The 27,083-nt window shown below is 39.4% G+C and overlaps 3 protein-coding genes across 7 annotated transcripts in view; all 3 read right to left on the reverse strand.

The window, feature by feature from the left end:
- Positions 1 to 27,083, reverse strand: part of LOC106097546 (mucin-3A) — a 326,173-nt gene that overhangs the window by 219,883 nt on the left and 79,207 nt on the right. The gene's annotated exons all lie outside the window — the stretch shown is intronic.
- Positions 1,076 to 5,272, reverse strand: LOC112842527 (uncharacterized). The gene has a single exon (XM_025899266.1). The coding sequence runs from the start codon at positions 5,233 to 5,235 to the stop codon at positions 1,492 to 1,494; it is 3,744 nt and encodes a 1,247-aa protein (XP_025755051.1). The 5' UTR covers positions 5,236 to 5,272; the 3' UTR covers positions 1,076 to 1,491.
- LOC109194794 (MAP kinase kinase kinase wis4-like) lies at positions 15,603 to 23,870 on the reverse strand. 5 transcript variants are annotated; one of them, XM_019345610.2, is made up of 14 exons: positions 23,684 to 23,870; positions 23,408 to 23,459; positions 23,037 to 23,099; positions 22,803 to 22,838; positions 22,599 to 22,708; positions 22,189 to 22,489; positions 22,070 to 22,105; positions 21,687 to 21,734; positions 21,511 to 21,554; positions 21,131 to 21,395; positions 20,745 to 20,937; positions 20,520 to 20,652; positions 17,542 to 17,649; positions 15,603 to 16,252 (listed from the first exon to the last, which is right to left on the reverse strand). In XM_019345610.2, the coding sequence occupies exons 2-14, from the start codon at positions 23,454 to 23,456 to the stop codon at positions 15,815 to 15,817; spliced, it is 1,824 nt and encodes a 607-aa protein (XP_019201155.1). In that variant the 5' UTR covers positions 23,457 to 23,459; positions 23,684 to 23,870; the 3' UTR covers positions 15,603 to 15,814. The 5 variants fall into 5 exon arrangements, with proteins under 5 accessions (XP_019201155.1, XP_019201156.1, XP_025755053.1 ...); XM_019345611.2 differs by lacking the exon at positions 23,037 to 23,099; XM_025899268.1 differs by having other exon boundaries at positions 23,408 to 23,870.

The following is a 27,083-nucleotide window of genomic DNA, read 5'->3' on the forward strand; positions in this document are numbered from 1 at the left end:
ACAGCTGGTGACAAATGTCTGTTTGCTGTTGTTTTGCTTTAATTCACTGTCTTTAAGAATTTAAGAAACTGGGCAAAAACGAACCATAAAGTTTGGTGTACAAACGGTGAGTAATCATAAGTCTCCCAATGCAACTGGGAAAGGAAACAGTTTACTTACACTACACACTTTGTGCTACATGTCAACCTAATGAAAGGTCTAACATTTACACAGTCCTGTTTTCAATAATAATAATAATAATGGAGTGCATTTATATAGCGCTTTTCTAGGCACCCAAAGCGCTTTACAATTCCACTGTTCATTCACTCTCACATTCACACACTGGTGTAGGCAGACCACAGTTGTAGCCACAGCTGCCCTGGGGCAGACTGACAGAAGCGAGGCTGCCATATCGCGCCATCAGACCCTCTACACCAGTAGGCGGTAGGGTAAAGTGTCTTGCCCAAGGACACAACGACCAGGACAGAGAGAGCTGGGGGATCGAACCGGCAACCTTCTGGTTACAGATGAGCTTCCCAACCACCTGAACCACGGTCGCGCGGGACACGGGTTTTTAGTGCTAATTGCGCCAGAATTAAACAATTGCAGAGGAGATCACTAGTCTGATAGTTTTTAATATTAATCTTAAAGTAGTGCAGTGTTTCATTAATTCATTTATATGAACATGCAGAATATTCTCATTTTGTCACGGCCTTTTATGTTCCAAACATGTTCCAAACACCAAAAAAGTCCAAGAAAAGGCCGTGGGTGGCAACGGGAGGTTTGTTTTTGGACGCACTTCTGACTCCATTGTTTAAAAATCATATGCCGTTTATTTCGTGGAAAATTATAAACAGAAATCAGCCAAATAACTTCTTAAAACTTAAAATTAAACGAAAGTTAACTTAATTTGCTTTAACAACTTCAAAAGTGGTCAAAAAATCATTTTCTAACCCTCCCGTCCTCCCATCTGACATTTGGCAAACAAAAAACCATTACCACACCCCTCCAGGGTGCTCTTAATCCCCCTGATTAATGGGAGGGTCCATAAGCTAATAAACTAATCACTTTCCAAAAAACTTTCTCCAAGAAAATTGATTACAAATCGATTACAAATTTACACAATAAAACTAGGTCAGTATATTCTTACAACTGCAAAGAAAAAACAAAAATGAATACAAATTGCATTTTATAAACGTTCAACATAAATGGCCACAACATTCCGGCCCCTAATTCCTGTGTAACATGAATTATATCTGTCTAAGTGGCCATCAGAAAATGCAATACCAATAATTTTCTTCAGTAGTCCATATAGGTCTTCTTAAAAAACAAACAAAAGGAAAGGTCAATGTTCTATGATTTCAAGTCTGTTGTTCATGTGTTTGCTTTGTGTGTATTGAAAAAAGGTGTATGTTGCATGATGGAGTGTAGAGCAAAGTGAGTGTCAGTGTAAATGTAGAGCCAGAGGTTCCAGAACTTGGCTCAGTTGGAGGCAAACATTCATTGTTTCCTCTAGATGGCCTCCACCAGGAGACATATTTTGTTGATTGGCCTCTCCAGCTCATTTGTTCTTGTCTTAACTCGAACACGGCGAACTACTCCGTGTGCATCGGCCATGGTGTCAGTGATGCGGCCAATGGGCCAAGAATTTCTTGGTGCAGCTCCATCAACAATAAGCACAACATCACCAATGCAAAAGTTCCTATGAATCTTGTTCCATTTCTGTCGTTCCTGCAACATAGGAAGGTATTCTTTCACCCATCTTTTCCAGAATAGATCCACAATATACTGGGCTTGTTTCCATCGTCTTCGCAGATACAGATCCTCTTTTTTGAATAAACCTGGTGGCAGCACAGGTTTGCCTTTTAACTGGAGCAAGTGATTTGGAGTAAGAGCTTCTACATCATTGGGATCGTCAGAAGAAGGTGTGATTGGGCGGTCATTCAGTATAGCCTCCACTTCACACAAAACTGTATGCAAGATTTCATCATCTAGTACTTGCTGGTTTGTGATAGAGCATAATATTCTCTTTATTTCTTGCACCAAGCGCTCCCATACTCCACCATGATGGGCCCCATAAGGCGGGTTAAAGGTCCACTTTATGCCATCCTGTGCTAAACCTTTTTGGATTTTACTTTGGTTCAGCTCTAACATAGCTTGTTTTAACTCACGATTTGAGCTGACAAAGTTGGTTCCATTGTCTGACCGGATTTCTTTGACTTGTCCTCTGCGGCAGATGAATCTCCTGATGGCATTAATGCAGGAATCTGTATCAAGAGAATGCGCCACCTCAAGGTGAACTGCACGACAGGTTAGGCATGTGAAAAGAACTCCATACCTCTTAACAAGACTTCTGCCTCTCTTTACTTCTATTGGTCCAAAATAATCAACACCAACATAAGTAAATGGTGGAAGATCAGCTGAGATTCTGTCAATAGGAAGATCAGACATTTTCTGCTCACCTGGCTTTTGCCGTTGTCTTTGACACACTATACAGTCTCTGATTATTTTTCTAGCTGCTGAATTAGCATGAGGGATCCAGTATTGACGGCGAAGAGTTGAAAGCATGTGATTTCTTCCTCTGTGACCAATCTTTTCGTGAATATGCTGAAGAATAAGCTTTGAAACATGGCTTTCTTTTGGCAAAATTGCAGGATGTTTTGTTTCCTCAGGTAAATCTGCTTTGCTCAGTCTTCCACCCACTCTCAAGACACCATTAGTAACTACAGGATCAAGCTTATACAGATGACTCGACTTCCTTACAGTGCCAGAGTTTAGGGCAGTCATTTCATCAGCATAATGTTTTCTCTGCACAAAGCTCACTATAGCTTCCTCAGCCTTGGACAAATCCTCAGTTTTGAGCAGAGTGTTCCATTTATTATCCTTTTTAGCACATCTTTGATTTCCACAGTGCGTGTCCAGCAGCTTCTGTCTTTTCGTTGTTTGCAGTTTAAGCCTTTCTTTTACTTTCAGCACCCATGCCACACACCTTTTTAATTTTGTCCATCTGGAGAAGTACATCAGCAGCTTAGTAGTGGGACACACATCTTCTTTCAACACAGCTGCACACATCAGGCCCTCCCCTTTTATTTCTGGGTCAGCTTCCAAATGGACAGATACACAATTCATGCCTACAGGCCAGTGAACAACAGGTTTACTGAGAAAATCTGGACCACTGATCCAGGTGGAAGATTTCAGGAAACAGCCAACTGTCATTCCTCGAGAGGCTGCATCAGCTGGATTCAGCTTTGAACTGATGTACCTCCACTGCTCAACTTTTGTTAAAGCATGAATGATGGAAACTCTATTAGCCACATACGTTTTGAACCGTGTGGTTGTGTTTGCAATGTACTGTAGCACAGTTGTGCTGTCAGACCAAAAGACTGATTCACTCAGATTAAGATTAAGTTCAACTGATAGCATTTTGTCCAAGCGCACAGCTAAAACTGCAGCAGCCAGCTCAAGACGTGGGATGGTGACTTGTTTTAACGGCGCCACCCTTGCTTTACCAATAATAAAGGAAACACACACTTCCTGCTTGCTATTAGATAGCCTAAGATATGATACAGCACCATACCCAGTTTCACTGGCATCACAAAAGTGATGCAGCTGTGCACTTTTTATCTCCCCAAATCCTTTGGGTGTGACACACCTACTAATACTAAACTTGTTAAGAAGAACTAAATCTTCAACCCATTTTTGCCAAGTTTGTGCCATTTCTGCTGGTATTGTCTCATCCCAGCCAAACCTCAGTTTACATAGATGTTGCAGAATTTGTTTTGCAGGCAGAATGACTGGAGCTAAGAAACCCAAAGGGTCGTAAATGGAGCTGACATTGGACAGAATACCACGTCTTGTAAGTGGTTTGTCCTTGTTCACAATATTGAATGTGAAAACATCATGTTCAATATCCCATTGCACACCGAGAGCTCTTTCTGTGGGTAGCTGGTCCCGACTAAGGTCCAGCATCTTTACACCTGTGGCTCTATTTTCCTCCGGGATCTGACAGAGGACAGAGCGATCACTACATACCCACTTATTGAGCTTAAATCCCCCCTTGGCACACACCTCAGTAAGCTGCTGATAAAGTGAGATGGCTTGCTCAACAGACTGAGTAGATTTAAGACAGTCATCTACATAAAAACTATGCCTGATTGTACGTATAACCTCCTCTGGGTACAGATGTTGGTTGTCATCAGCAGTCTTTAGTAGTGCATAGGTGGCACAGCTGGGGGAGGATACTGCACCAAAAATGTGGACTAACATTCTATGTTCCACCAGCTGTTTTGTGATGTCACCATCGGGCCACCAGAGAAAACGTAAAAAGTTTACGTGTTCCTCAGGTACTCTCACCTGATGAAACATCCCTTTAATGTCTGTCATAAGCGCTATTGGACCCTGCCGAAAGCGAATCAGCACACCTAATAAAGTGCTAGTCAGATCTGGGCCTTGTAATAGCTCTTTGTTCAGTGATGTTCCAGCAAATGTTGAAGCACAATCATACACAACACGCAGTGTTTTCTTGCGGGGGTGGTACACCCCATGATGAGGTATATACCACACCTTTCCTTCCTCATGCTTCAACTGTTCTTGTGGTATGATTTCTGAATGTCCTTCCATACTAACATTGTGCATGAATTCCTTGTATTCTTCAAAGAATAACTGATCTTTCTGAAACCGTCTTAGCAGATATTGCGCCCTCTGCTGAGCCACCTGCTTGTTGTTTGGCATTCTTACTTCAGGTTTACGAAAGGGTAATTTCAAGTAATAATGACCATCCTTAAGTACAGCTGACTCTGACATTATGCTCATGAACCGTTTATCCTCTACAGACATTTCTGCACGTTCATTACACTGGCTCTCCACAAAATCTTGATTATACTGTTTAACCAGCATTTCCTCTAAACTACTTATAGAAATGCGGTTTACTTGGACAAAACTAGCATCATGCTCATCCTTTTCACTACCATGATTGAGTGGCCCATTGACAACCCAACCAAGACGAGTTAGCACAGCATAGGGTCCATTACCCTCACTGTTAACGATTTTCCAAGGTTCCAGCGCTTTGGGAGAATTTACACCAATAAGTAGCCCAATGCCAGCATTTATCGGTGTCAACTCAACATCTTTTAAGTAAGGCCATTTTCTTAAGTCTTCTTCTTTAGGGATATTTTCTTTAGTGACAGGAATAGACTTTTGAGTGTACACGTCAGGCAACCTCAAATACTCATTCTTTTTTAAAGCAGCCACTTCCATACCAAAAAGTTTATAGCTACTTACTGGCCTTTCGTGACCCATACACAGCAAAAATGCCAGTGTTGATTTTTCAGTGTTAGTAGAATTCAACAGAGTTCCGAGTTAGTTCAACACTTAATCGAGTTAAAATAACACATCGGGAGTTGATTCCTGAAAAGTGTTGGTGTGGATTTTAGTCGTTACTGCATTTTAACACTGTGGGTGTTAAATTAGACCACACCTTCATTTCCTGTGGAGCTTCGCATTTCAGAATCTTCGGTCGCCATTTTTTCTTGCTGCTGCGGTAAGTTTTATTAGGTTAAATATTAAGTTTTAGATTGATGTTAGAACAAGTAACATGATAACTAGTAAAAAAAAATAGTATTTATATCAAAATACATCATCTTTAAGTGTCATATTTGAATTTTAACTGTTTTTTGTTTAGCTGGGCTACTGCTAGCTAGAACTCTGCAAAGTACCAGTTACTTTCCTAATATTCATTTAGCATAATCTGGCTATTGGCAGACTGTAATGAATATTACTTAATATATGTCACAGTTTTTATTAAATGCCTTTTATTTATTTTTTAATTAAACTGCCAAAGCCTTAGGGTCAGTGGTCTCAAACTCCCGGCCCAGAGGCCACTTGCGGCCCACGTCACCCCTTCTTGCGGCCTGTATATTGAGGTGAAGAAGTATAATGCAATTTGGCCCTTGAAGTGACTTTTTTTTGGTCATTAGCCAAAAATGATTTAATATGAAGGCAATAAGGGCAGAGTGTTACAGGCCCTCATGGGCAGTGTAGTCCGTGCTGTAGGGAGAACGTTGTGTGTTTGAGCGCGAGTTAGGGAGAAAGTAGGAGCTGTTACCGAGGAGAAATGGAAGAAGAAAGCATGTAAATATAATAATAACCACTGCCGCCAAAAGGAGTGCCTGGTTGTAAGAAAGCTGTTAAGACTCGACTTTACACTGTGTTCGCTGACAGTAAAGCTACAAGCCCGACAACCCGACGTATTAGCCAGAGGTCTCTTTACCACGGTTCAGAGCCGCGGACCTGGCCGAGGTAACAAGAGAGTACAAGCATGTGGAGGGATTGGCTTTGTTAGTTCAGTGAGAGTCAAAACTAATGTGTACACTTATTTTTATTCTTATTTTCTAGTCTAAAAATGAATAACAGGGTTATATTAGGGTTTGTTAGAGAGTGGGGAGGGTTTTTATGGCTTAAAATATATAAAAAAATAGAAATATGGTTTCTACTGACCCCTGCAATAATTGAGAGAATACTGTATTGCAGTCATGTTACACAGCTTGTACTACTTAAAGATGGACCAAGGATGTTTTTTCTTAACAAAATGAATTTTAGCTCAGTCTAAAGGGTCTAGACATGCTAGATATTTTGCAAAGAAATGGTGTTATATGCTTGACCTTATTCTACTCTTGGAAGGTGGTGATATGCTGGTTCCTGACAAGAGATGAAGAAATCAAAGTCAGCTTTTCAAGACAGCCCCAAGACTCCTCGCAACCTGTGTTCAAATGTGAGGCTGTTGTCAGGTGATGAATGCAAGGAAGAGGCACTCAACTGACATGAAACATGTCAAAGACAACATGAAGGTGACATTTCAACATAGGCAAAAAGTGGTTCAAGAACCTGCCACAGCTTCTACTGTCCTGGACCTTTTCCCAAGAGTTCTGTACACCTGGCTTGGTAAGGCATAAAATGATTTAGTGACAGCTTTGTGGTTCCTTTGTTTGTTTTCTTGTTAATGTGTTGTTTCTGTTGTTACACTTTGTGTTTAAGGTTGACCAAGACTTCACAATGCTGTTTGTTGGGGAGGAAGTGTCTGCTAAGTTCCTTGCAAAGTGGCCAACCAAGCCAAGGATCATCAAAGATTGCAAAAATCTGTCTCAGAGTACAGAATTGGATGAGCTGCTCATTTCTGCACAGCGTTACTCTGACGAGGGTGGTAAGTGTAAGTTGGAAATGGTAGATTTTGCATGCCTTTACAGCATTTGCTTAATTCCCACAACACAATATATCACTGGACCATACCAGTAAACCTTTACTACAAATTGGAATACAGCTGTCCATTTTCTAAATCACATTGGGTTTCTGTTAATTTGTGTATGGTATGAAAACAAGCTTACAAACATGTTAAATCTGAAATGACATTTAATGTAGTTTGAACACAAAAAAAGTTACGTGATCTTACTATTGTTATGACTCGATATGTACTTCACGTGGTGGCCAGAAGATTTTAAGTCTCTAGAAAGAAATTTGTATACCAAGGCACTGGAAAACTGCCTTATTTGAAAAATTATCGGGTGTCTAAAATGTCATCATGGTATTACATAACGTGGAAAAAATGACTGCTGTGGTCCTTTAAATGACAGTAATTGTGATGATCTTAATTCCTATTCTGTAGTTTGGGACTGCGAGGCGGCTGCCAGCTTTTGCTGCTTCACTTGTACCTCCAACATCTAAGGGAGGGAAGTCTTCAAAGATTAGCACATCAGATGCTGCTCACCACCTAATGAAATTCATCAAGGTATGATTTTTAGAATTGTATATTTCTCTTTTGATGAGAACAGATGCAAATTATCAAGGGCTGATATTTTAAGATGGCAAGGTGATCCAACGTGCAGCAGATGTATCTATCCCAGACAGGTTTGGTGTTGCAGGACTGACATGTTATTGTTTCTATTAAAACTAAATGTACACATTGAAACAAAAATAATTGTGCGCGCAGAGTGAAACATTTTAATATTGTCATAATTTCAGGCAGCTATGCCTCAACATCAGATTACCAATTTTGTTTAATGTGAATCACTTGGTTTCTTTCTCTCCCTCAGGTGGGAGGTAGCACGGAGGCTTTTCTTAAGGCTGGCCCCACTCAGCCATTCGTCCTGTGTGTTGGAGAAAGAAAGAACATCATCCAGAGTTTCTACATTGTCCTAGATCAAAAGGTCATTCCCTGTGTGACACAGATGGGAGTTGCAGGTTTTGACAAGGCAAAACTTTTCAAGGCACATTTTTTATTTGCCGTGTCCTTTGACAAGGCATTGAACAACTTCTACACATTCATCCAGACCACCGTGTATGGCATTGATGTTGGCAGTGTGAAGGAGAGTCCTCGGGTCAGGGAAACAAGAGGAAGTCTTCATTGTACAGTTTAAAGATATCCACTATTCAGCACTTTGACTGGAAATGTTCATCTGTTACATTTGCAAGATACACCACACAAGTTGCTCAGTGTTATTTAAACATTTGAAGTTCCAGCATGGTTTGTACCCAGGAAGGTTTTTACGTTTGACCTGTGGAGAGCCTGGATGTTCATTTATCTTTCGCACGTACTCTGATTACAAGCGGCACTTACTCCGAGCACATGGAGACTGTCTTCACTCTGAGGTCATCAATACTTTTGAGCCTGTACCTAACGATGGAACCTCTGTTTCACAGCCTGTAAATGTGGCTCATCCCATGACAATTGCTACACAGGTTCCAGTTGAAAAAAGGCAAATACTGAACATGTGCAGCTCTGTTATTGCTCAGGTACAATCATCAGGAGTTCCTGAAAGTACTGTGCAGTGTTTAGTTGTTTCATTGGAGGAACTGGTTAATGACATCCATGCACATGCAAAACAATCTGTTGTTGACTGTTTGTCAACTGATACCATGATACAGATATCAAGTTGGGATGTATGTTTGTTCTGGTGTTGAAAATGAGATGCCTTTGTTCAGTAAGATTGTCAATATAATTGTTAGATTACATTGCTTATCTTCTAACTTGTAAGGCTTCAACAGTATATTTCAATGATCACTTAAATGCATTTGTTATTGAGGATGGATTAGATGTCTTTGCACTGATCTCTGTAGATGATCTGGTGTACTATAGACCTTATGATAGGCAATTTTCAAATGGCACTGATGACAAAATGTACATTGTCCCATACTGTAATTTTGTATAACTTGTTTATTTGTGGTGTATCAGAATACAAAGTATTTTGGAACGTTAATGTCTTGTATTTCTTTGTAATGGGTAGATGTTAGGGGTTACTTGTAGCAGTAGAGATATCAGATTAATGGGAGTTTATTGTAATCTGGTAGTATTAATGATTTGACTGACACTAGTGTTAGTGTTAGAAAATTAACACTATTCAGTGTTGAATTTTTAAACACCAGGGCTAGTGTAAAGTACTACCAACACTATTCGGTGTTAATTTTTTAACACTTAACACCAGTGTAGAATATTTTTGACACTGGTCAGTGTAACTCAGTGTTAATCTTTAACTCTGTGCAGTGTTAAAATAACACTAGCTCATTGTTAAAAATATAACACTTTGAAAAGTGTTAATTTAACACTCAAAAGAGTGGACACATATAGACACTTTTCTAGTGTTAAATTTAACACTCACAGTGTCAATTTGACACTGGCGATTTTGCTGTGTAGTCTTTAACATGATTTCCACTTTCTTTCCAGATGCATTTAACTGCATCATCAACGCCTCAGTGCAAAAAGTTGCAGAGCTGCCAGGATCAAGAAAGGCGTATGTCTCCACAACCTTCGTCCCATTTTCCAACTTCACTTTTACTGGAACAACTGACAAGGCACATTCATTAGACCCGGCCCCAGTATGGCTACCAAAGTTCAAAGAAACAAGAGCATTTGAGACTGATGATTCTTTACATTCAGCTTTAGCTGCTTGCCACTGCCTTTCTTTTGAGTCTATGTGGAGAACAGTAGGGTGGTTTTTATTACAGGTGTGGCACGTCAAACGATGTGGACAAGTTTTACTCATGTGTACGGTGTACATTTTAGGACATCGTCAGGTCTCAGGAAAAAAGGTGTCAGGTATCAGACTCACATGGAAAATTGTCAGGTCTCAGACTCACATGGAAAATTGTCAGGTATCAGACTCACATGGTAAATTGTCAGGTCTCAGACTCACATGGTAAATTGTCAGGTCTCAGACTCACATGGAAAATTGTCAGGTATCAGACTCACATGGTAAATTGTCAGGTCTCAGACTCACATGGTAAATTGTCAGGTCTCAGACTCACATGGAAAATTGTCAGGTATCAGACTCACATGGAAAATTGTCAGGTATCAGACTCACATGGAAAATTGTCAGGTCTCAGACTCACATGGAAAATTGTCAGGTATCAGACTCACATGGTAAATTGTCAGGTCTCAGACTCACATGGTAAATTGTCAGGTCTCAGACTCACATGGAAAATTGTCAGGTATCAGACTCACATGGAAAATTGTCAGGTATCAGACTCACATGGTAAATTGTCAGGTCTCAGACTCACATGGTAAATTGTCAGGTCTCAGACTCACATGGAAAATTGTCAGGTATCAGACTCACATGGAAAATTGTCAGGTATCAGACTCACATGGAAATTGTCAGGTCTCAGACTCACATGGAAAATTGTCAGGTATCAGACTCACATGGTAAATTGTCAGGTCTCAGACTCACATGGTAAATTGTCAGGTCTCAGACTCACATGGAAAATTGTCAGGTATCAGACTCACATGGAAAATTGTCAGGTATCAGACTCACATGGTAAATTGTCAGGTCTCAGACTCACATGGTAAATTGTCAGGTCTCAGACTCACATGGAAAATTGTCAGGTATCAGACTCACATGGAAAATTGTCAGGTCTCAGACTCACATGGTAAATTGTCAAGTCTCAGACTCACATGGTAAATTGTCAGGTCTCAGACTCACATGGTAAATTGTCAGGTCTCAGACTCACATGGTAAATTGTCAGGTATCAGACTCACATGGTAAATTGTCAGGTCTCAGAAAATCTTCCTGCAGGTGGCGCTGTTGTCATGTCCCATCCAAATTGATTTCCAAATACGTCATCAACGTGTGACAGTGGGAGAGCGCAAGGTCATTGACCTCACCGGAGTTTTACCGCGGTCCAGGCTCCTAACGACACAAGGTAAGTTTAACTTTTTCTCCCTTTTGTTCATATTTTTGACACAGTTGTGTGATATTAAGTTGCGGTAATGTTGTGAAAGTTACCTATCAAAGAAGGAAATCTAGTTTTGTACGAAACCAAATCAGCACTATTCTTGTCTGGCCAATTCGTTCTAGCTAGCGACAGTGGTGGTGAAACGTGATTTAAATTTAAACTGTTTAGTAATTGTTTTGTATATGTTTCAGCAAATGGACAAGCTGAAAGCTTACGAGCAGCCTGCATCCTTTCTCTCGCTGTTTTCTCTTTTCTATATTGCTACTGTTGAGATATTTTGTGATCCTGATATGTATTTTTCTGTTGTTGTTTTTAGACTTTTCTGCAATGTCATCCGACGATGATGAAAGGAGTATCCGACTCTGGCTGTTTCTTATGACTGTACCAAAATACTTTTTTTTTTTTTTTTTAAAGAGCATTAAAAATAAATGACGAAAGTACAACTTATTTATTAACTACTGTTCACCTCTTTCATATTAAAGAAGTGTATTTTTTGCTACACATATTTTATTTGTGGGCACTGAATAGACGCTGCTTTTAGTATAATTGCCACCTAAAAAGATTTAGTAATTTACTGGTTAATTACTTATGTTCAGTGTAAGAGGTGGGTGATCAATTAGACTATTTTTGTTACACTTAACCTTTCAAGATACGATGATAATAACATTGTTCAACAAAGGCTTAAAACAAAAGGAAATCAGCTGTGTACTCAATTCATATGGGCATAAAATAAGGTAAGTCTGCATTTCAACAGTTTCCATGACAACTCTCTAAAATTACAAAACATGCAGTTGTCCTTTAATATAATGCAAGTCTGTGTTGTCTTTTAACAGTGAGAGGCATCTGAGACGAGTTTTAAAACTTCTAGGGTTGAAGCGAAGATGCCCCCAACGACCTTTTACTGAAATCCACAAAGCAGTGGAGGTAAGTGTTAAAACATCAGTGCAAAAAATACATATTTTCCTGAAGTCTGTGTTAGGAGCTATTGTTGAAACAATAAATGTTATTTTCTGTAGTTATTTAAAAAAGCCCATTCAATTAATTGTTTGTTTGTTTTTTAGAGTGAGATGAAACAGTGTTCTCCTGAACAAGGAATCAGGGCAATGGTAAAGCGGGTAAGGGATGTCAGAGGAGTGCGGCCTTGTTACAGGTTGGTTTCCATAGTGTGTACTCAATATAATCAAGTATTCTCTTGTTTTACTGTTGAGCTCAGAGTAAAATCTATTGTTACTGTAGAGACGATGTTGCTAATATAATGAGGGATATGGATGCAAGTGGTCTTCAGAGGAGATCTCCTGGAAAGAAGAAAATTCCCCGTCGGAATTACATCAGCCGTGGTCCAAATGACACCTGGCACATTGATGGTATTTATTTTATCTTTTCAATTAACCTTCCTGTCATGTTTTGATGTTACTTCTGTCGAAACAAATTGTAATTTTTATTTGTTGTTTCATATAGGCAATGATAAACTGAAGTTCTTTGGAATGTGGATACATTTGGGGATTGATGGGTAGGTCTGAATATGGCATTCGCTACTTAATTGATTATATTCAGATATAGTACAAAGTTGCTTCAAGATAAGGATGTGAGGTAAACTGAGGTGTTATCTCTCCTGAGTAGTCTAGGGCAGGGATGGGCAACTCCAGGCCTCGAGGTGCCGGTGTCCTGCAGGTTTTAGATGTGTCCTTGATCCACAGCTGATTCAAATGGCTAAATTACCCTCACAACATGTTTTGTAGTTCTCCAGAGGCCTGGTAATGAACTAATCATTTTATTCAAGTGTGTTTACCCAGGGTGAGATCTAAAACATGCAGGACATTGGCCCTCGAGGTCTGGAATGGGCCAAGCCTGGTCTAAGGGACCAAGATAAAGTATGAATAGTGAAGGAGGATTCAAGATGGCATTTTTTAAAAGGTTTATTTCCTGCTAGTCCATTTCAGACTGGCAGTTATTTCAGGGAGGGCCAAGAACAACACAACAAATAAAACATCCCTGATATAAAGTAAACAGAATTTAACTCCAAAGAAAATAAAATGTACAATTTACGATAACCTACCTAACCAACACAATAAACAGGAGAATACAAAACAAAAGGCAGCTCTCTCCTCGCATCAGTCTGAACACAGTCAAGGGTCACATTCAATTCCAAAGGCATGTAAGCCTACATAACTATGGCAGTCAAAATGGCCGGAGGAACCAGAAACAACGCCTAGACAGAATACAATGGAAAACCAGAATACTCTTGGGAATGTAACAAAAACCAAACATATTGCCAAAACATGATTAAATCATATGTACGAGTGGCCGCTTTTCAATTTCTCTCTTTTCAGATTTTCCAGGAAGGTTCTATGGCTAAAGGTGGGCACATCCAACCGCAAACAAACTTTGTGGCCAGATACTTCTTTGAGGCTGTTCAAGAACAGGGTGGTATGCAATATACTTAAAAAGGGGGTTAAAAAAAGATTACATTTTGGTTATAAATTTATTTTTTCATCATTCACTAATTATCTTCAGTTTGTGTCTTTAGGCTGTCCTCAAATGATTCGGGGGACAGAGGAAAGGAGAACCTTGTTGTTGGTCAAATGCAGATGGCATTTCACATGCGAGATCTTGGGAATCAGGCATGGAGGTGCTTCAGAATGGGGACATCAGTGCACAACCAGGTATGTCTTTAAGCTGGTAAATGACTATTTCTAAAGTAACAACCTGACAACAAACTGATAATGTCATGTTTATGTTGTTTAGAGAGCTGAATGTTTTAACAGTATTTTAAAGCGGACATGGATTAAGAAATGGCTGACAACATTTGAGGTAAAGCAAATCTTTCACCTGTAAAACCTAATAACAAAGACTAGCCATCAAAATTGCGCTAAACATACGATGGATTAGTTTATCTGAAAACACTATGCTGGAATTTTTTTTTTTTTTGTACATCTGTACCTTTTCACTGATGAAATGCTCACCTTCACAACTTATGTCTTTTCAAACCACATGCTTAGGCCATGATGGAGTCTGGGATCCTTGAACTGGACAATCCTGTGCACATGTAAGTCAATATTTTAGACATGAAAAATGATCAAGCAGCAGTATGAAAGTATGTGGTCTAGGAATGCCTTTGTTTTTTGAGTACTGATTAAAAATTAGCTTTTACATATTCTTCCTCAAAGAAGCAGATGAACATATTAACTTTTTAATTATCCTTTTTCATAGCAACTGCTTGCAGTACTCACACTTGCCACTGCTTCAAAGAGACTTAAAAACGGAGCAAACAGTTTGGAACACCCATGACATCCGCAAGCAACGCAATGCACCAGGTCCATTTGGGAAACCCGACCTTCTGTTTACCTCACCACCTCCTGGTATGTCATTTGAAAGTCTGTGGGGTTTTTTTCTTTTTTTTCTTTTAACTTTCATTAGTTTACTTTTACTTTAATATAGCACTCTTCACAGGATAAAAACCACAAAGTGGCTTCACAATAATATAAAACAGACATAACAGCACAATCGAACATACAGAATAAATACAATCAAGGAAACATAATGATGTAGGGCAGAGCATTTCATGACCTGGGAGCCACCGTTCTGCAAGATCTATTGCCTCTGGTCTTCTGGTGGGACTACTAACAGCCATTGATTAGATGATCACAGGCTGGGAGAGGGAGTGTGGGGTTCTATAAGATCAGAAATGTAGGCAGGAGCTTCACGATTCGGAGCTTTGAAAGTCATTACTAAAATTTTAAAATGATTTTTCTAAAATATACTGGAATCCAGTGTAATGAGCGTAAAACTGTTATAATGTGCTTTCTTTTATTTGTCTTCCTAAGAAGCTTACTTCTGGTACAATCTGAGATTTCTGAATTTCTACTGTCAATACAAATATGGCTTCATATTGGCACCTTTAACTAAAAATTAATCAAAATGTTTGAGTGATATTTACATCTTTCAGTTTCTGCAATAACATCTGTAAAAACTGACTGCTTATTATACAGGTTGTAGAACAGCTTTATGATTATTCATTTATTTTTAACATTCCAAAGTGAACATCTTTTCAATATTGTCTTTCATTCGCAGGATATGGCAATGTGCTGCACATAGTTGACCCAGACCTTTTAGACTACGCCAAGCAATTAATCTGTGAGGTGGAAGAGCCTTCACTGGTAGCAAACCAGGAATTCAGAGACATGTGCCAGAACATTTTAGAAAACAGCCAATTTCCCTGCACACCTGATGGTTGCCTTGCTGCATACCTCATGCTAGTCCAAGAGCTGACAACTGCCATGAACAGAAATGCAGTTCCTACACCTTCTACGTTTGCAGAGGCAAATGACATATACATCTTTCTGAAGAGACAGAGGATGGAAGGTGCACCAGTAAACATTTCCAATGACCAATAAAATCATACAACATTGTTTGTTAACATTTATTTATCCTTGTTTACAATCAACAGGTAATTTGAAAACTGTCTGACCAACAAAATGTACAATAAAATGTTGAAAAACAATTGACAAGGTGCCATCTTTCATAATGATTCAGTGTTTCATTTAACACAACTTTTGTTAACCCTAATGTATAACATAATTAACATTGAAAGACTTTTGAACTGCAGACTGTAGCAACATTACCACTTGTAGCCATATCGGCTTGTAAGATCAAGGCCTGACTTGAGAAACTTAACAACATCAGATGCGGAAGGCCTTGAGTCTGGGTCATAGCTCACCAAACCACCAAGAAAACTGTGTTTGTCACTGAGATGTGATAGGGCATGTGGTGGGGTTTTGGTGGCCATTAGTGCAGCCAGTTCTCTTTGTTTTTTAACAGTCCACGGAGCGGACCCCGTCAGGATCTCCAGATATGTGGCTCCGAGGGACCACATGTCTGTCTGGAACGAGGCCTCTTCAAACATCAGTATGCATTCAGGAGCCATGTAAAGATATGTGCCACCAGCTGGACCAATAACCTGGGCAGTGAACTTACTCCCTTGACGAAGCATCACAGTGTCTCTTATGTTTGCCATGCCCCAGTCTGTCAGGACTGCCTTCTTAGAAGGGTGGTGAACCTATAAGGTATACACACGAGAACTTATCAGGTTGTCTTAAATCTCACAAATGTTATCAAAACTGTCATTCCAAAGACCACAGCTCATAATTGAAAAAAAAAAACCCCTCAAAGCTTTTAGCACCCAGATCACCCAACCACTGCAGATTTATTCTGAGATTGTTTATTATACCTAACATTGAAATTAACAGATTGGATAATGATCAAACACGGTTTTATAGTCCTGTTCTTTTTTTTTTATCCCCATTCCACTTAAGAAAGTGGTACAGACTAATAGAACAATAGAAAAATTCAGTTTGTAAAGCCTAAACTTATTACAACATGTTTGGGAATTTTGTAGGTGTGCAACAACCAACATATTAAAGAAACAATGTAAGGCTTCCTACTTAAAAAAAAGTCCTTTATATGAATATACCAGAACAGTTCCTCGTTGAAATGTAGTGTTTAATAGACTGAAGAGAATAAAGTTCAATAAAGAAAAATTCAGTATGGCTTATGTAGAAATGTTTAGCTTATTTTAGAGCTTAGACATGTAGGAATGTTTAGTTTTTTAGAGTTTAGAAATATGTTAACTTAGAATGTAGAATTATTGTAAAGACACTGACACTGCCCTCAATGTAATAAAGGCCTGATTGTGTCATGAACTTAGAAGTAGATTTTATGAGGCCCTCCCCCATTTGAGCTGTGAAACTAAGACAAAGAGGAGTTGATAAGTGGAAATTCCTCAGGGTATACTTAGGAGGGGGTTTCAACATTTGTGACTTGATAACGGTGGTCTGGAACGGAGATGGGTTTTTATGACATCCGGGAAGTCACTACATTGAGACACACACCTGCAGTGCTTTACTTTACGCACCCACACCCACATGCACACTCACTCACGTGTATGAGTGAGTGTGCATGAGTGAGTGTATGTGCGCATACCTGTGTGTATACACAGGTATGCGCACATAGTCACTCACGAACACTCACGTAGGTACGTGGGAGCGCGCACATGTAGGCATTCACGTGCTCGCACACACACAAACATGTAAACATGGTGATTAGTTTTATGGCACCTCGTAGAGGGGTTAGAAGGGGGGTCACTTATACAAAACTGCATGTAACGGACAAAGGAGTTGAGATCTGCAGAGGAAGTCCGGGGTTCTGTACATCTCCCTTCTATAAGCTATAATCAATAAGTGTGTATTAATAAAAATATTGTTAATTGACTACTCTGAGTCCCGGTGTTTTTTCTGGAAGCCTGACGAATACACGAACTGTGGTGAAACTGCTTTTTGCAACACTTACCATGACATTTGCTGGCTTTATATCCTGGTGAATGATTCTCTGTGCATGGATGTACTCTACTGCCATGGATAAGTCCAGTGATATGAAACCGGCATCATCCCCTTCAAGCTATCAAGACAATATATAATGGGACCTAAGACCAACAAAGTCAATGTTTGGAAGTGTCCATCAAAAATCCCTGATTGCAGTCCTCTTGTGGACTGCAATCCACAAGATTGAGAGTTAAACGCGCACGATTAACTCTCAGTCAGTCGCCCACTTCATTGATGCTTTCCTTGACTCTCCCCTCTCTGATGCTAACTGTAATGGGGTTTTATCAGCTAATGGGCTTGCTAACCTCTTTTATACTACATGCGCTGACATTCTTAACTCTGTGGCACCTCTGAGGATTAAACGTGCCAAATCCTCACAACCCTGGCTAAATGATACTACTCGCGCCCTTAGGCGCGAATGTCGTCGTGCTGAAAGAAAATGGAGGAAAGACAAACTCCACGTCTCTCTGGACATCCTCCATAATTGTTTATCTAAGTATCAAAAGTCTGTTAAAGCTGCCAAATCTGCCTTTTTGTCTAGTATTATTATGACTAATAGCCACAACCCCCGAGCCCTTTTTAATACTTTTAACTCTGTGATAAACCCTTGCACTGTCACTTTTAGGGATGCCTCCCCTGCTCTTTGTGATAAATTCTTAAAGTATTTCTCTGATAAAATCTCAGCTCTAAGGGCTTCTCATCCATCTCATTTTTCATCAGTATTAGACCCAGTTCCAGCCGCTGAATGCTTGACTGTCTTTCAACAGTTTCAGCCAGTGTCTTATTCTGCTTTAAAAGATATAATTGATCATCTCAAAATCTCTGGTTCCCCGCACGATATTCTTCCTTCTCGTTTCTTTAAGGAAGCTTTATATATTATTGGTCCTTGTATCTTATCTCTGCTGAATGCATCATTGTCATCAGGTTGTGTACCGTCTGTCTTTAAGCATGCTGTTGTGCAACCTATTATGAAAAAGAAAAATCTTGACCCTAATTGTCTTGCTAACTACAGGCCGATCTCCAAACTCCCTTTTATTTCCAAAATATTGGAAAAGGTCGTTCTAAAACAACTTCAGGCATTTTTAGATGCAAATGGTATAAATGAAAAGTTTCAGTCTGGTTTTAAACCTCGCCACAGCACAGAGACAGCCTTACTTAGAGTTTTTAATGATCTTCTCTTAACTGTTGACTCTGGTTATTCCGTGGTTTTAGTTTTACTTGACTTGACTGCTGCTTTTGATATGGTTAACCACAACATTCTTCTATCAAGATTGGAACATGTTGTTGGTCTCAAAGGTACGGTTTTATCTTGGTTTAAATCCTACCTCTCAGAGAGGTCATTCTCTGTTGCTATGGGGCAACACTCCTCGGCTTCTGCCCCTATTCATTGTGGTGTGCCTCAAGGGTCCGTGCTCGGTCCTGCTCTTTTTTCTTTGTACATGTTGCCGTTGGGATTAATTTTTAGAAAATACAACATCTCCTTTCACTGTTATGCCGATGATATCCAGATTTATTCACCTTTGAAATCCGATGTGTCTGCTTCTTTGCAACCTCTGTTCAACTGTTTGCATGAAGTAAAAATTTGGTTATCACATAATTTTCTTACATTAAACGAGAATAAGACCGAAATCATAGTCTTTGGTAGTCACACCCCGCTAGACCAGTTGACTGATGCCCTAGGCCCTCTCGCTAGCCATCTCTCGCCCACTGTAAGAAACCTCGGAGTATTCCTGGATGGCTCTTTTAAACTTGAGAAACAGGTGTCCACTGTGGTGAAAAACAGCTTTTACCAGTTGCGTCAGATTTCCAAAGCAAAGTCGTTCCTTCCTTTAAAGGAACTTGAAAAGCTTGTTCACGCATTTATCACATCCAGATTGGACTACTGTAACTCCCTCTACTCGGGCCTCCAACACTCTTCTCTTTATCGGCTTCAGTTAATTCAAAATGCAGCTGCGCGTCTTTTAACAGGTACACGAATCCATGAACACATAACTCCTATTTTAGCCAAACTACATTGGCTCCCTGTTAAATATCGCATAGATTTTAAAATTCTTTTGTTCACTTTTCAAATTCTGAATAATTTAGCGCCCACCTATCTCTCTGACCTACTTCACCTATATAATCCCAACAGAGCGCTTAGATCATCCAATCACTTGCTCCTTGCACAACCTAGGTCTCGAATGAAGTCGAGAGGAGACCGGGCCTTTGCGATCATGGCACCTAGACTGTGGAATAACCTCCCTGTACATATTCGTATGGCCGAGTCTATCCAGTCTTTTAGATCTCGTCTTAAAACTTATCTGTTTACTTTGGCCTTTGATTCTAACTAGTTGGCTGATTTTAGCTTATTGTGTTGTTACCTATTGTTTGTTGTCCTATTTTATTGTTTGTTTTAATTGTCTTGTGTTTTGACTGACTGTGAAGCACTATGGTCAACACTGTTGTTTTAATATGTGCTATATAAATAAACTTTGATTTGATTTGATTTGATTTGTGAAACTGTAAGCAGAGGTGAATGGTGTGTGTGAGCAAGGTGGCCAACAAATCTGACTCAGTTACACCAGTCCTGTCTGGAGGACTGGACCAAAATCCCTGAAAAATATTGTAAGAATATTGTAGAAGAAAACCTAAAATGTCTGAACTCATCCATGTAAAAAAAAGCAATTCTACCAAAATAGTAAAGAAGCTTATTATTAGAAAGTTAAGATTATTATTTTACTAAGTTCATACTTTTCTGGCATATGGCAATTAAAGATCATTTTTGTAATTCTAAATGGTTGAAAACATGAGAGAAAAAAAATTAATCAGTCTTTTTATATGTTGTACGCAAAGATGGTTTCAAGTACATATTTAAAGAAATGCCAGCAATAAGAAGTTCTGTTTTAATATGATGGTATTAAGATTATTCACAAAATGTATTCAATATAAATGTATGAGTATTGGTACCTTCACCAAGCAGCTGTCTGTGTGAAGCACTTGCTGCAGGGTTGCGCCATGAATGTATTCAGCTGCCAACAAAAAGCAGGACTCAGTGCGGGCAACTGCCATTAGTCTGACGATGTTGGGGTGAGACAGTCTCCTAATAAAAAAAAAAAAAAAATAGAGGCATTACAGCTTGAGGAACAATCGATTTTGAAAATGAAACAAAAATAAGTGTGTCAAAGTTCTTACAGTGAAACATTTATCTCATGATGAATGTCGCTGTCCTCCATCCCTTGTTGGCCACACACGATCCTTTTAACAGCTGCTGGAGTACCATGAAAAGAACCTCTATATACCTTGCCAAATGTCCCTTCTCCCAGTAGATTGTCCTCGCTGTATGTAATTAAAGCCTCTTCCACATATGGAACACGTGGAAGATACACTTGGGGATAAAAAACACAAAGTAACATACATTAACATACAGCTACTGCTAAACATTCTTCTATTAACTGCTGGATTAGTAATATCTAGGTTTACTCCAGGAACTTGAGTACCAAATAGTGAAGAATGAAAACCTTTATTTACAATTTTGTCTGATGATATGATGTTAGCCCTAAATGCGAAATAATGCTTACATGATGGCGACTTTGGAGTTGTGTTGAAGGACTCTGCAAAATCTATCAAAAGCTCACTATTTCCAGCACCTTCAGATAGCTCTTCAGCTCCCTCCATAGCTTCTTTTGCCTCAATAACTGCATGTGGTAACATGTCTTGGCTCACTGCTCCACCTGGACCTAGAGATGACCCTACATTTTCCTCCTTCCTTTGCTTGGACTGGCTTTTCTTTCTGACTCTCCCTGTTTCAAATTCACCTGAGCTGGATGTTTCTGGATGGAAATCCTATGAACACATTCAGCCAAGATATACTTTTTGCAGGGTGCACTGTGAAAATATCCACATTTATGACAATGATAAGAAATTAATTGGTCTGTTCAAAAAGAAGCCATGGTTTTACCTGTTCTGCAACATTTTGTCCTATGAGGGTTTCAGGAAGTTCATCTGCAGAATAAGATGCATATTACAAATGTGCAATGACCAAGGATAGTAAACAAGTGTGTAAAGGTTGGAAATGTAATGCAAACAAAATAAGAAGTCAATTTTAATGATTTAGTTAGATGTCCAGGCATTCACCTAAACTGCAACTTTCATCACCACCCACTTTAGTTACAGGGTCTTCATCTGTAAAATAACACATTAATTGCAATATATCTGAATGCCCACCATAGTCCGTGTACCACAGGGGTGGGCAATTCCAGGCCCCGAGGGCCGGTGTCCCTGCAGGTTTTAGATCTCACCTTGGGTCAACACACCTGAATCACATGATTAGTTCGTTACCAGGCCTCTGGAGAACATCAGGACATGTTGAGGAGATAATTTAGCCATTTAAATCAGCTGTGTTGGTTCAAGGACACATGTAAAACCTGTAGGGACACCGGCCCTCGGTGTCCACCCCTGGTGTACCATGTTCAATCACACAATCAAAAATATTCAATTTGGTTTGGGCAGGCACACACCTGAGATGGAACTTTGATCATCCAAACACACGACCTCTGTACAAAAAGTAAAATTATTTCATACCATACAAAATCGAGTGCTAGACAGTAGTTAATAGCAATATTGATCACTTTATTACCCAGTTGTCTTCGCCCGATGTATAGTGTTCTTTTCCACAGATGTGTAATATCAGAAACAGTTCTGTATTCTTTGTGGAAATCCTCCTTACTCCACCTGGTCCCGTCAGAATGACAAAGAGTGAACTCACTCCCCTCAGTACGCTCTGGCCAGAAGCGTTCTTTGGCTATGGTAATTAAATCATCATAGGTTTCATGGCCTTGCAGGATGATTCGAGGTGGAGCTTCGTCCATTATTAACTTCTGGTACCGTCCACACCTTCTCGGAGTTCTTGGTTTCCACTCCATGGGAGCCATTCTGACCTAGCATCAAGGAGAAAAAGCAAAGTTTATGAAAAAATATGCCTTTTTAGACAGTTAATTATTAATATATTGCTGATAGTCATACACATAGCTTCACTTTTTAACTAACCTTCAATAATGATTTGCCATGGTCCAAACGTTTATCATTCAATGGAAATTGCCTTTTCTTTACTTGAGGCTGTAGTAGTTTCTTGGCTTTACCAAAGGCCTCTGCTGCACCTGTAATGGATGAAGTTGAAAGTTAATCAAACTGATCCGCAGAAAGTTCTATATTACAACTGATCTTAAAGCAAAATAATTGGGGTTTTCTTACTGAGAAATTCATTGCCACTTGTTGAAGGAGTGTCATCTGCAATATAAATAGGGCAGTGATGTGAAACATGTGCTTTATAGAATTCTACTACAATCACAGACTACTGCACACTGATCTGCTTTCAAAATGTATTGCATCTATAAATAAAGTGGTTAGTCAATCATAACCTGCTAAGCATATCATGTTATATAAAGGAGATTATTTTACATGTTGTTCAAAAGTATCAAAACCTACCTGATTTTTCTGCTACCAGGAGCTTTTTTACGTTGTTATCAAAGCCTTTTTGGGTAATCTCGCCTTCAAATAAAATTTTAGAAAGTAAGGAGTTATAGCTAGACTGTAGGAGCCAAATCCTACATGAGTATCTAACTTTTAAATTGCAATGAAGAAATCCATCTTTTGTCAGTTTTTTTTAAACTAGGGCACTCCGACAATATCACAAAGTAATAACTATATACGTCTTTTAACATGCATATTAATTAAGAGAAGTAAATAGGAATACCAAACAATGTTAAACCATTAAAGCACGATATTGTCAGGGTTGTTGGCAGTTAAAAAAGGAAATTGCAAGCATTACAAAAACATTTAATAAAGCGTTTGATTACCATTTTCAAGGTCTTTTTTCAGCTGCTCGTAAGCTTTCAGCTTGTCCATTTGCTGAAACATATACAAAACAATTACTAAACAGTTTAAATTTAAATCACGTTTCACCACCACTGTCGCTAGCTAGAACGAATTGGCCAGACAAGAATAGTGCTGATTTGGTTTCGTACAAAACTAGATTTCCTTCTTTGATAGGTAACTTTCACAACATTACCGCAACTTAATATCACACAACTGTGTCAAAAATATGAACAAAAGGGAGAAAAAGTTAAACTTACCTTGTGTCGTTAGGAGCCTGGACCGCGGTAAAACTCCGGTGACGTCAATGACCTTGCGCTCTCCCACTGTCACACGTTGATGACGTATTTGGAAATCAATTTGGATGGGACATGACAACAGCGCCACCTGCAGGAAGATTTTCTGAGACCTGACAATTTTCCATGTGAGTCTGAGACCTGACAATTTACCATGTGAGTCTGAGACTTGACAATTTACCATGTGAGTCTGAGACCTGACAATTTTCCATGTGAGTCTGAGACCTGACAATTTACCATGTGAGTCTGAGACCTGACAATTTACCATGTGAGTCTGATACCTGACAATTTACCATGTGAGTCTGAGACTTGACAATTTACCATGTGAGTCTGAGACCTGACAATTTACCATGTGAGTCTGATACCTGACAATTTACCATGTGAGTCTGAGACTTGACAATTTACCATGTGAGTCTGAGACCTGACAATTTTCCATGTGAGTCTGAGACCTGACAATTTACCATGTGAGTCTGAGACCTGACAATTTACCATGTGAGTCTGATACCTGACAATTTACCATGTGAGTCTGAGACTTGACAATTTACCATGTGAGTCTGAGACCTGACAATTTTCCATGTGAGTCTGAGACCTGACAATTTACCATGTGAGTCTGAGACCTGACAATTTACCATGTGAGTCTGATACCTGACAATTTACCATGTGAGTCTGAGACCTGACAATTTTCCATGTGAGTCTGATACCTGACAATTTTCCATGTGAGTCTGAGACCTGACAATTTACCATGTGAGTCTGAGACCTGACAATTTACCATGTGAGTCTGATACCTGACAATTTTCCATGTGAGTCTGAGACCTGACACCTTTTTTCCTGAGACCTGACGATGTCCTAAAATGTACACCGTACATGTGGCCTCTCTGTAAGCAACCAAAGCATAAACCTTTACTCTTAAGGAATGTCACCTTTTCTTTGTTGGCTTTTAGTTTGAATGAGTCACATACGTCCAAAAAATGATTTTGGTCACAAAACAAGCACTGAGCTTGATCTAACCCTTTATCTTCATGGCTTATCTGAAACCGTTCCAGTTTGTGTTTGTCATTCTTCTGTTCTGAAACTACAGCAACAGAAGTAGCAAAGCTACTGCTTTTAGTTTTAAACTGAGCCTTTGAAGGTTTTGAAACCATCTTTTCTTGTGTTTTGACTCTCTCCAAAAACAGGATCTAATGCAGCTCTTGTTTGCTTTTCAAGAAAATCAAGAAGATCTTTAAATCTTGCTCTGCGATTGCACTTTTCTGTTATATCAACAACTATTAGTCGCCATTTATCACGAAGTCTAAAAGGCAACTTTGAAACAAGAATCCTCATATTGGTTGAATTTTCCAGCTCATCAAGAAACCCGGCTTCATCCATTGTGTTGAAGCAGCTTCTTAGAAAGAATGTGTAAGCTCGTAATGCTGAAGCATCATCAGACTTTAAAACTGACCAGTTAAGAGCCTTGTCTATAAATGCAGATGTTATCTTTGCTCTGTTACCAAAGTTCCACTCAAGCTGCTTTTTTGCCTCAACATAAGCTGTCTGTGGACTCATGTGCATGCAACTTCTCACTAAAATTCTGGGCTGTCCTGTCGTAAACTGTTCCAAATAATAAAGCCTATCCTGCATGTTATCAGTTTTAGTTTCTATTCCTTGCTCAAACGCCTTAAGAAAGGATCTAAAATGCAAAGGATCACCACCAAAAACAGGAATTTCTATAGCTGGAAGCAGTGACAACCTCTGTTGTTTTACAAGCATCTGAGTAATCTCATTTTGCTTTCTCATAATCTCTGTTAGGGCACTGCTGTGAACCTCAACCTGAGAAGAGATTGGCCTTGGGCTTTCCCCTTCTGGTTTGACCTTAGCAGGTGCATGTGTCTCTAGGGGCATTGGCAAAGGAGAATGAACTAAAGGGGCTTTCTTTGTTCTTGGAGCCTTTTGTGCTGTAGCAGCAGGTATGAACTCAGTAGATGTTCCAGAAGGAGCTGTAATCCCGCCTTCTGATTCAACCTCAGCCCTGGAACCAAAGCTCTGCCGATCCTGAGCAGAGGTGAAAATCTGCATTTTTGCATCAGCCTTAACCAACTTAGTTCTTAGAGCCAATGCTTCTTTTCTTGCTTTTAATTGAAGTTCTTCCAGTTCGAGCGCATGTTTTTCTTGCAGTGCGTCCACCTCCGCTTTTAAAGCGGCTCTTTCTACTTCAGCTTCCATCAGCGCCATTGAAGCCGCACGCGAGCTTTTACTCCTTAAACTTAAGGCAGCAGTAACATTACTGGGCGCTTTACTAGAGCCCTTGCTGACAGGTTTAGCAACTCGTTCGGAAATCATGTCGCTCGTTTCTTGCGCTACTTGTGAGACACTATCATGCGGTGCAATGTCACTGTCATGAGATGCTACCTTTGATTCAACATTAGAGGCTGCAACTTCATCCTTTTGTGGATCAGGGTCTGCATTTATCCATGTGTCGATTCCATGCAGAAAGTCTTTAAAACTGATCAGCTTAGGTTCATACCAATCGCTATGATCTGTTTCCTTTTCATCATCATTCAGCAATTTTTGAACTGAAGTCTGTAAGTCCATAAACTCTCCCAAATAATCATTAAATGTTTTCATGTGTTCATCTATGGAGGCTTTTGATTCTCCAGCATCAATGAGAGCATTAATGTCATTTCGTTTTCTTGTCAGAACGCCAAGCTTCGCTCTGCGTTTTTTAATTAAATTAAAAAGCTCTCTTTCTTGTTCCTCCATTTTAACCAGAAAATTCGTTTCACAAGGTCCAAAAGATGATTCTTTAATACAAATGTTTCATGTTGCAGCTCAGCATCTCGGTTGACCCAAACAAAGTTTCGCATTTACTCACGAACTTTGCGTCATTTTTTCAGTCCATTCTGCGAAGATCCAATCTTCCAAGTCCAGTCTTGCAAGTTTTCCCAGCTTCCAAGTTGACATCCAAGCAAGTCAAAATGATTTTTTGACTTAAATGTCACGGCCTTTTATGTTCCAAACATGTTCCAAACACCAAAAAAGTCCAAGAAAAGGCCGTGGGTGGCAACGGGAGGTTTGTTTTTGGACGCACTTCTGACTCCATTGTTTAAAAATCATATGCCGTTTATTTCGTGGAAAATTATAAACAGAAATCAGCCAAATAACTTCTTAAAACTTAAAATTAAACGAAAGTTAACTTAATTTGCTTTAACAACTTCAAAAGTGGTCAAAAAATCATTTTCTAACCCTCCCGTCCTCCCATCTGACATTTGGCAAACAAAAAACCATTACCACACCCCTCCAGGGTGCTCTTAATCCCCCTGATTAATGGGAGGGTCCATAAGCTAATAAACTAATCACTTTCCAAAAAACTTTCTCCAAGAAAATT

The sequence above is a fragment of the Oreochromis niloticus genome, linkage group LG15 (genome assembly GCF_001858045.2).
Source record: "Oreochromis niloticus isolate F11D_XX linkage group LG15, O_niloticus_UMD_NMBU, whole genome shotgun sequence".
NCBI classification, from domain to species: domain Eukaryota; kingdom Metazoa; phylum Chordata; class Actinopteri; order Cichliformes; family Cichlidae; genus Oreochromis; species Oreochromis niloticus.

Excerpts from the sequence above, each read along its gene's own strand:
- LOC112842527 (XM_025899266.1), bottom strand. The coding sequence starts at position 5,235 with ATGGAAGTGGCTGCTTTAAAAAAGAATGAGTATTTGAGGTTGCCTGAC.
- LOC109194794 (XM_025899268.1), bottom strand. The coding sequence starts at position 23,468 with ATGTTTCAGCAAATGGACAAGCTGAAAGCTTACGAGCAGCTGAAAAAA. Across the intron at positions 23,100-23,407 it reads GAAAAAAGACCTTGAAAATG|GCGAGATTACCCAAAAAGGC; the intron begins GTAATCAAACGC and ends TTTTATTTGAAG. Across the intron at positions 20,653-20,744 it reads CATGAGATAAATGTTTCACT|GAGACTGTCTCACCCCAACA; the intron begins GTAAGAACTTTG and ends TTTTTTTATTAG.